This window comes from Synchiropus splendidus, chromosome 1 (genome assembly GCF_027744825.2).
Source record: "Synchiropus splendidus isolate RoL2022-P1 chromosome 1, RoL_Sspl_1.0, whole genome shotgun sequence".
NCBI lineage: Eukaryota > Metazoa > Chordata > Actinopteri > Syngnathiformes > Callionymidae > Synchiropus > Synchiropus splendidus.
The window spans coordinates 720,083-730,082 of record NC_071334.1 but is presented as its reverse complement, the minus strand read 5'-3'; the positions used below and the strand labels follow the sequence as shown (position 1 = coordinate 730,082).

Here is a 10,000-nt window from a genome sequence, read left to right as displayed (position 1 = left end):
AGAGTCCTGAGAGCCCCGGGTGTGCGGGTAGTCCAGCTGCAGGATCAGGTCCCGGATGGCGTCCGGGTCCAAGTGCACGCTATAGCCGAAGACTTGGACCCCGGCGAGCTTCATGTAGCCCCGGTTGGCGGGCGGCTCCAGGGGCTCCTGATAGACCGACCCGTCTCCTGTGACCCGGCCGCGCAGGTGGACGTGGAGCGTCTCCACGAAGGTCTTCCACCTGCCACCCAGCCTCAGGGTCCAGTTGGAGCAGTGGAAGGGCAGGTCCAGCGGAGTCCTCTCCCAGTCCGGGTAGCGGTCCCGGCCCAGCGGCATGAGCCAGCTCTCCGAGTGGCTCCCGCCGAAGGGGTTGATGTAGAGGGCCAGCGCCGGCTCCAGCGTGCTGTTGGGGGTCCGGCAGAGCTGCAGGGAGACCCCCAGCAGCATGTGCACCTGCTTGGACTTGGACTTGTTGCTCCTCAGCGTCAGCAGCATCCTCTTCCTCCACGCCGGGTCGAACCAGCTGTCGAGCCTCACGTCGTTGCTGATGAAGACGGCGTCCAGGACGAGACGGCGCTCGCGCCTCTGCAGCAGCAGCCGCAGCTCCGGGTCCCGCAGCCGCGGCTCCAGGCCGACGTAGCGCTCGGTGGAGTCCGCCACCTGGTGGCGGCAGGCGCCCTGACTCAGCATGTAGCCGTGGTTGCAGCTGGCGCAGCGGGTGCGGTTCTCCGGGGAGCAGGAGGCGCAGGCAGCGCCGGGGCCCACGGCGCAGGGCAGCAGGCCCTGGCAGGGCGAGCGCTGGGAGGGGCAGCTGCAGCGGCGGCTGGGCTCCAGGTAGACGCCCAGGTGGGCGTCCTGGCTGCAGTACAGGATGGACAAGATGTAGCCGGGCCAGAAGCTGAAGGGCCTGTGAGACAGCGTCGGGTGTCAGAGGTCAAAAGGGGTCAGAGGGAGAGACTCCGGACCGGGTCTGTGGGGCTCACACACCACGCATCCGTGTCTTGGGTTTCTTCCCACAGAGACTCGCTCTCCTGTCTGTCTGTCTCTCTCTCCCTCCCTCTCCCTCTCTCCCCCCCTCTCTCTCTCTCTCTCCCTCTCTCCCCCCCCCTCTCTCTCTCTCTCCCTCCCTCTCTCTCCCTCTCTCCCCCCCTCTCTCTCTCTCTCCCTCCCTCCCTCTCTCTCTCCCTCTCTCTCACTCCCCCCTCTCTCTCTCCCTCTCTCTCTCTCTCTGCCTCTCCCCCCTCTCTCTCCATCTCTGTCTCTCTCTCTCTCTCTGTCTCTCTCCTTCTCTCTCTCCCTCTCTCCTCTCTCTTTCCCTCTCTCTCTCTCTCCCTCCCTCTCTCTCTCCCTCTCTCTGTCTCTCCCTCTCTCTCTCTCTCCCTCTTTCCTCTCTCTCTCCCTCTCTCTCTCTCTCTCTCTCTCTCTCTCTCTCCCTCTCTCCCTCTCTCTCCCTCTCTCTCTCTCTCTCTCTCCTGTCTCACTCTCTCCAGCGTGTCTCACCTCTCCCTCAGCTCCAGGGTCCGGGGTGAGCTCCTGCACCTGCGGCTGAGGGTGAAGAGCTGCCGCACGAGGCGTTGAGCTCTGCTGCGCAGCGCGCGGCCGCTGAGCTGCAGCTGCTTGTAGCGCTGCACCAGCGCGGCGTCCGTCCTCCACAGGTGCGTCACGCCGGACGTGTTGAGGGCGTAGAAGGTGGGCAGTCGCCGGAGCAGACCCTGGAACTCCTCTGTCAGAGAGAGAGAGAGACGGGTCTCGTCACAACACCACCAGACGTGAGGGGAGGAGCAGGTGACTCAGCAGTGACTCGCTCCACTGACTCGTGGAGCCCCAAAGGGCCGACCAGGAAGTGAGTCGCTGTTCTCTCATTGGTGGAGCACATTAAAGGCGGCCTCCAGGACGAGCAGCCAGGAAGTGACGTGCGGCTGAACCAGGAAGTGACGCGCGGCTGAACCAGGAAGTGACGTCCGGCTGAACCAGGAAGTGACGCACAGCTGAACCAGGAAGTGACGTCCGGCTGAACCAGGAAGTGGGGCTCTGCTGGGGGAGCGTCAAACTCGGAACACAAGACACTCAGGAGACTCGGAACTCAAGGCACTCGGAACTCAGGAGACTTGGAGCTCAAGGAACTTGGAACTCAGGAGACTCAGAACACAAGACACTTGGAACGGAAGACACTCGGAACTAAAGTAACTCTGGAACTCAGGAGACTCGGAACCCAAGTGACTCTGGAACTCAAGTGACTCGGCAAGTCAAGACACTCTGAACTAAAGACACTCGGAACTCAAGAGACTCATAACTCAAGAGACTCGGAAGTCAAGAGACTTGAGACTGACCCGCGACCTGACTTGGCACCTCTACTCGCCTGACTCCTCGAAGTCCTGGTTGGCTGCGGCCCAGGAGCCCCGGATCCGGACCAAGCTGGCCTCCAGGGCCCTCAGCTCCTCCTCCGGACAGTTGCAGCGCGGGGCCTCGGCCGAGCACCGACACCAGCAGTCGTGGTGGCGGCACAGGAAGTGACCCTCCTCTCCGCAGCCCAGGTAGTTGAGAGCCGCCTGGACGAAGCGGCTCCGCAGGTGCTGCGGCAGTAGCTCCTGGAGGCCTGCAGGGGGAGCCAGAGGGAGATGTCTGGAGGCAGGGGCGGGGGCGCGAGTCACGTTTGCCTGTGAGCCCGTGCCGAGTCGAGACTCCAAGTAACCACCCGACAAGTCAGTGCCGCTCAAGACTCAGAGTCGTGCGTGGAATCAACCTGGGGAGGAAATCAGAGTGTGTGTCAGGACCCACCTCGCAGCTGCATCTTGTTTTCAGGGCTCTGGACCAGGACAGAGCTGACCGAGTCCAGGTTGTCATAGTTGCTGCACCCGAGAGGACCCGTCCTGGTTTCCATCACCTGAGGGAAGAAAGCCGAGGCTCAGGACCGCCGTCCCAGTCGCAGCCCCATCCCAGAGCTGCGCCACACGACAAGGACACGCCGCTGCTGACGTGCCAGCGAGTCCCACGAGGAGTCACCGCAGCGCCAGTCGTCCAGGTTTCATGATGTTGTCGGGTTAGGTCACAGTCATGACCAGCTCGTACGTGCATCACTGAGTCACAGTTGTTACCAAGTCACAGTTGGTACCAAGTCATGTGTGCATCACTGAGTCACAGTCATTACCAAGTCACAGATGTTACCAAGTCACAGATGTTACCAAGTCACAGTCGGTACCAAGTCATATGTGCGTCAACGAGTCACAGTCATGACCAGCTTGTACGTGCATCACTGAGTCACAGTTGTTACCAAGTCACAGTTGGTACCAAGTCATGTGTGCATCACTGAGTCACAGTCATTACCAAGTCATAGTCGTTACCAAGTCATATGTGCATCATTGAGTCTCAGTCATTACCAAGTCACAGTCGTTACCAAGTCATATGTGCATCATTGAGTCTCAGTCATTACCAAGTCACAGTCGTTACCAAGTCATATGTGCGTCACTGAGTCACAGTCATTACCAATTCACAGTTGTTACCTCGTCAAATGTGCGTCACCAAGTCACAGTTGTTACCTCGTCAAATGTGCCTCACCATGTCACAGTCGTTACCAAGTCACAGTGTTTACCAAGTCATATGTGCATCACCAAGTCACAGACATGACCAAGTCACAGTCATTACCAAGCAACAGTCACAGTCTGGCCTGAAGACGGTCCTGACACTCCTCGGACACACAAGAGTCACCAGAGTCACCAGAGTCACCAGAGTGACCGGAGTCACCAGCGTCAACAGAGTGACCTGAGTCACCGGAGTCACCAGCTTCACCAGAGTGACCAGAGTCACCGGAGTCACCAGAGTCACCGGAGTCACCAGAGTCACCAGAGTCACCAGAGTCACCAGAGTCACCAGAGTGACCAGAGTCACCAGCGTCACCAGAGTCACTGGAGTCAACGGAGTCACCAGCGTCACCAGAGTCACCAGAGTGACCAGAGTGACCGGAGTGACCAGAGTGACCAGAGTGACCGGAGTGACCAGAGTGACCGGAGTCATCACCACCACCTTCATGCTCAGCAGCAGGAGCCTGACCTTGACGGCGGAGGAGGTGATCTGGAGGCGGTGCAGCGTGCGCAGGGTGCTCTCTCTGTCGATGAAGTAGGAGGCAGCCAGTTGGTGCAGAGACTCCAGGGACACGGAGGAGTTCCCAGACCAGGCGCTGCTGGCCTCCGACGCTCCAGTCAACTTGCGCCTGTCCACAAAGATGGTCAGCGACTCCTCCCCTGCGGGAAGCAAGGCGGAGAGTTTCAGGTCCCGTCTGGACACACCAGGTCACGTGGGACGGCACGACTCGTGACGGCGTGCAGTCGATCACATGACCCCGACAGAGCTGCCGGCGAGTCACGGAGCAGACCACACGGGTCAGGAATGAGGTCACGAGTCAGTGGCCCGGCGAGAGTCAGGACAGGACACGAGCAGGCGCTTACCTCCCAGAGTGGCCGACTGCAGGAAGTGGGTCCCGTACTTCCTGATGATGTTGTGGGTGATGGAGGCGGCGCTGGGTCTCCGGCCCAGGTGCCTGATGCTCCGCAGGAAGTCGGGCTCCAGGGGCAGCGACACGCCGCTGTTCTCCTGTCGCTCCAGAGCCAAGCTGCTGACCGTCCAGCGGCCAAAGTCCCTGCAGCATCACACGCACACACGAGTCAGGGGAGACGCGTGTCACGGGAGGGAAACATGAGTCAGGGAAGACACGAGTCACAATAGGGAAACACGAGTCACGGGAGGGAAATATGAGTCAGGGATGACGCAAGTCACAGGAGGGAAACACGAGTCACAGGAGGGAAACACGAGTCACAGGAGGGAAACGCGAGTCAAAGGAGGAAAACACGAGTCAAAGGAGGAAAACACGAGTCAGGGATGACGCGAGTCACAGGAGGGAAACACGAGTCAGGGAAGACGTGAGTCACAGGAGGGAAACACAAGTCACAGGAGGGTAAAGCGAGTCACAGGAGGGAAACACGAGTCACAGGAGGGAAACACGAGTCAAGGACGACGCGAGTCACAGGAGGGAAACACGAGTCACAGGAGGGAAACACAAGTCACAGGAGGGAAACACGAGTCAGGGACGACGCGAGTCACAGGAGGGAAACACGACTCAGGGGAGACGCGTGTCACGGGAGGGAAACACGAGTCAGGGAAGACGTGAGTCACAGGAGGGAAACACAAGTCACAGGAGGGTAAAGCGAGTCACAGGAGGGAAACACGAGTCACAGGAGGGAAACACGAGTCAAGGACGACGCGAGTCACAGGAGGGAAACACGAGTCACAGGAGGGAAACACAAGTCACAGGAGGGAAACACGAGTCAGGGACGACGCGAGTCACAGGAGGGAAACACGACTCAGGGGAGACGCGTGTCACGGGAGGGAAACACGAGTCAGGGAAGACGTGAGTCACAGGAGGGAAACACAAGTCACAGGAGGGTAAAGCGAGTCACAGGAGGGAAACACGAGTCACAGGAGGGAAACACGAGTCACAGGAGGGAAACACGAGTCAGGGAGACGCGAGTCACAGGAGGGAAACACGAGTCACAGGAGGGAAACACAAGCCACAGGAGGGAAACACGAGTCAGGGACGACGCAAGTCACAGGAGGGAAACACGAGTCAGGGAAGACACGAGTCACAGGAGGGAAACACAAGCCACAGGAGGGAAACACGAGTCAGGGACGACGCGTGTCACGGGAGGGAAACACGAGTCACAGGAGGGAAAAACAAGTCACAGGAGAGAAACACGAGTCAAAGGAGGAAAACACGAGTCAAAGGAGGAAAACACGAGTCAGGGATGACGCGAGTCACAGGAGGGAAACACGACTCAGGGGAGACGCGTGTCACGGGAGGGAAACACGAGTCAGGAGAGACACAAGTCACAGGAGGGAAACACGAGTCAGGGAAGACGTGAGTCACAGGAGGGAAACACAAGTCACAGGAGGGTAAAGCGAGTCACAGGAGGGAAACACGAGTCACAGGAGGGAAACACGAGTCAAGGACGACGCGAGTCACAGGAGGGAAACACGAGTCACAGGAGGGAAACACAAGTCACAGGAGGGAAACACGAGTCAGGGACGACGCGAGTCACAGGAGGGAAACACGACTCAGGGGAGACGCGTGTCACGGGAGGAAACACGAGTCAGGGAAGACGTGAGTCACAGGAGGGAAACACAAGTCACAGGAGGGTAAAGCGAGTCACAGGAGGGAAACACGAGTCACAGGAGGGAAACACGAGTCAAGGACGACGCGAGTCACAGGAGGGAAACACGAGTCACAGGAGGGAAACACGAGTCAAGGACGACGCGAGTCACAGGAGGGAAACACGAGTCACAGGAGGGAAACACAAGTCACAGGAGGGAAACACGAGTCAGGGACGACGCGAGTCACAGGAGGGAAATACGACTCAGAGGAGACGCGTGTCACGGGAGGGAAACGCGAGTCAGGAGAGACACGAGTCACAGGAGGGTAACAGGAAACACAGGAGGGAAACACGAGTCAGGGAAGACGTGAGTCACAGGAGGGAAACACAAGTCACAGGAGGGTAACGCGAGTCACAGGAGGGAAACACGAGTCACAGGAGGAAACACGAGTCAGGGAGACGCGAGTCACAGGAGGGAAACACGAGTCACAGGAGGGAAACACAAGCCACAGGAGGGAAACACGATTCAGGGACGACGCGAGTCACAGGAGGGAAGACATGAGTCACAGGAGGAGAACACGAGTCAGGGAAGACAGAAGTCAGAGGAGGGAAACACGAGTCGGGGATGACGCGAGTCACAGGAGGGAAACACGAGTCACAGGAGGGAAACACGAGTCGGGATGACGCGAGTCACAGGAGGGAAACATGAGTCAGGGAAGACACGAGTCCACAATAGGGAAACACGAGTCACAGGAGGGAAACACGAGTCACAGGAGGGAAACACGAGTCAGGGAAGACACAAGTCACAGGAGGGAAACACGAGTCACAGGAGGGAAATACGAGTCAGGGACGACGCGAGTCACAGGAGGGAAACACGAGTCAGGGAAGACACGAGTCACAGGAGGGAAACACGAGTCACAGGAGGGAAATACGAGTCAGGGATGACGCGAGTCACAGGAGGGAAACACGAGTCACAGGAGGAAAACACGAGTCACAGGAGGGAAACATGAGTCAGGGAAGACACGAGTCACAATAGGGAAACACGAGTCACAGGAGGGAAACACGAGTCACAGGAGGGAAACACGAGTCAGGGAAGACACAAGTCACAGGAGGGAAACACGAGTCACAGGAGGGAAATACGAGTCAGGGATGACGCCAGTCACAGGAGGGAAACACGAGTCACAGGAGGGAAACACGAGTCAGGGATGACGCAAGTCACAGGAGGGAAACACGAGTCAGGGAAGACACGAGTCACAGGAGGGAAACACGAATCACAGGAGTTAAATACGAGTCAGGGATGACGCGAGTCACAGGAGGGAAACACGAGTCACAGGAGGGAAATACGAGTCAGGGATGACACGAGTCACAGGAGGGAAATACGAGTCAGGGATGACGCGAGTCACAGGAGGGAAACACGAGTCACAGGAGGGAAACACGAATCACAGGAGTGAAATACGAGTCAGGGATGACGCGAGTCACAGGAGGGAAACACGAGTCACAGGAGGGAAATACGAGTCAGGGATGACACGAGTCACAGGAGGGAAACACGAGTCGGGGAGACACGAGTCACAGGAGGGAAATACGAGTCAGGGATGACACGAGTCACAGGAGGGAAACACGAGTCGGGGAGACACGAGTCACAGGAGGGAAACACAAGTCACAGGAGGGAAACACGAGTCAGGGACGACGCGAGTCACAGGAAGGAGACATTGACTCAGAGGAAGGCAGATGTGAGTCACATCAATAAAGTTAGCATTTCTCCCCTCTCAGGTCAAAGCAAGTGTCAGGTCACCAGGTCACCGAGTCTGACCTGCCAATCGTGCATGAGCTCTGAGCTCAGCGACCGGGTCACACGACTCGAGCCTCTCCGGACGCTGCAGACTGGCAGCAGCGCAGGTGGTCCGAGTCTGTTGACGTGACATCACCACGCGGAGACGCTGGGACCCGGGTCATGTGAGGGTCACGGGGCGGAGCCTCAGAACAGGTGCGAGCAGCACCAGGTCCAAGGCCGTCACCCTTCCCCCAGCCTCTGACCCTGAACCTGGACCAGGACCAGACTGGAGCCACCCGGTTCCATCAGGTGAGTTTCCCCACCGGCCACACACACTCCCTGGGAGAGCGGTCACCTCCAGCGAGGACCAGCGAGTCCTGCAGCAGCAAGTGGACGAGTCACAGCCCTCGTGACCTGCAACTCTGACGAGTCAGCACGTCTCGCTGACAACTTCTGACAAGTGTGAGACCCAGTCACAGTCTGTGTGTGTGTGTGTGTGAGGGCTTGTGTGGACATTTGGCCGGTCCCCACAGAGAGAGCTGCACTAACGTGTGTGAGTGAGGCTCGTGGGTTTCTCCCAGTCAAACCAAGTCTCTGCCTTCAGTTACTCGGTGACACAACACGACACGACTCGATCACTCAGTGACACGACACCACTCGGACACTCGGTGACACGACACCACTCGGACACTCGGTGACACAGGATGAACAGATGAAGCCTCTGGAGAGTCTCGCACCTGTAAATCTTGTACTTGGTGGTGAAGCCCTGCTGGATCCTCTGGGAGAACTCCACAAACCCCTGCGAGCGCTGGAAGGGGCCCTGGCTGTCAGGAGCCAGCCGAGGGCCCGGCCCCGGGCGGCTCCGGGGCCCCGGCGCCCTCCGCCCCGAGGCTCTGGAGCAGCCCGAGCAACAGCCACGGGAGCATGAGGGTGGTGGAGCTACTGCAGGTGACGGGCCCCGGGGCCCCTCCAACTCCTCATTCTCGCCCTACGCTCAGGGGACGCCGCTCTGTGTGGGGCCACCACATGGAGGAGTTCTGGAGGTCAGAGGAGGAGGACGTCAGACTTCCACACGCACAGGTCTCTCTGTCCTTGTGGGGACCATCGCCCTTTCCCAGCCTGAACCAGGACTCTGGACCGGACATCGCTTCCAAGTCTTCACCCTCAGACTGACGCTGAACCTCGAACCGCTCTGTGTCTCAGAATCGGTCCCCACAAGGACAGCTAGGAAACTGCACACACACACGGACACGGGCGCGCGTGACGTTACCTCGACACTTACTGGACGAGTCTGTCCAGGTACCGTCCCGTGACAGGCGGCGCTGCCGTCCGCCGACAATCTGCCGCGCGAGAAGGCGTTTAAATTCAGCGGTCCAGCCGCGCCAGTCCCGGGTCAGACCTCCGTCCGCGGACGCACCGCGGAGATCGCGTCTCTCCAGCAGCAGCGGCAGCAGCCGCGAGCAGCGCTCGGTCGGTTCCTGACTGTAGAGACGCTCGGAGCTGAAGGAGCCGCGGACCCTGTCGCCATACTGGCTCCACCCCCCTCTTTTCTCTCCCTCCCTCTCTCTCTCTCTCTCTCTCTCCCTCCTCTCTGTCTCTCTCTCCTCTCCCTCCTCTCTCCCTCTCTCTCTCCCTCTCTCTCTCCCTCCCTCTCTCTCCTCTCTCTCTCCCTCTCTCTCTCCCTCCCTCTCTCTCTCTCTCTCCCTCCCTCTCTCTCCCTCTCTCTCTCCCTCTCTCTCTCCCTCCCTCTCTCTCTCTCTCCCTCCCTCTCTTTCCCTCTCTCTCCCTCTCTCTCTCCCTCCCTCCCTCTCTCTCTCTTTCTCCCTCTCTCCCTCTCTCTCTCTCCTTCTCTCTCTCCCTCCTTCTCTCTCTCTCTCCCTCTCTCTCCCTCTCTCTCTCCCTCTCTCTCTCTCCCTCTCTCTCTGTCTCTCTCTCTCTCTCCCTCTCTCTCTCTCCCTCCCTCTCACTTTCTCTGCCTCCCTCTCTCTCTGTCTCTCCCTCCTCTCTCTCTCCCTCTCTTTCTCTCTCTCTCTCCCTCTCTCCCTCCTCTCTCTCTCTCCCTCCTTTCTCTCTCCCTCTCTCTCTGTCTCTCTCTCCCTCTCTCTCTTCT

General features: G+C 59.0%; 1 protein-coding gene across 1 annotated transcript in view; it reads right to left on the bottom strand.

Annotated features, from left to right (window-relative positions):
* LOC128748380 (BMP/retinoic acid-inducible neural-specific protein 3-like) overlaps positions 1 to 10,000 on the bottom strand; it is a 12,697-nt gene that overhangs the window by 861 nt on the left and 1,836 nt on the right. The window contains exons 3-11 of the mRNA XM_053847088.1: positions 9,308 to 9,390; positions 9,173 to 9,230; positions 8,628 to 8,783; positions 4,422 to 4,612; positions 4,027 to 4,217; positions 2,758 to 2,863; positions 2,339 to 2,575; positions 1,480 to 1,702; positions 1 to 886 (exon numbers count right to left, since the gene is read on the bottom strand). The exon at positions 1 to 886 is cut by the window's left edge and continues 861 nt beyond it. Of these exons, the coding sequence (XP_053703063.1) occupies positions 1 to 886; positions 1,480 to 1,702; positions 2,339 to 2,575; positions 2,758 to 2,863; positions 4,027 to 4,217; positions 4,422 to 4,612; positions 8,628 to 8,783; positions 9,173 to 9,230; positions 9,308 to 9,390 (2,131 nt within the window). The remainder of the gene's footprint in view (positions 887 to 1,479; positions 1,703 to 2,338; positions 2,576 to 2,757; positions 2,864 to 4,026; positions 4,218 to 4,421; positions 4,613 to 8,627; positions 8,784 to 9,172; positions 9,231 to 9,307; positions 9,391 to 10,000) is intronic.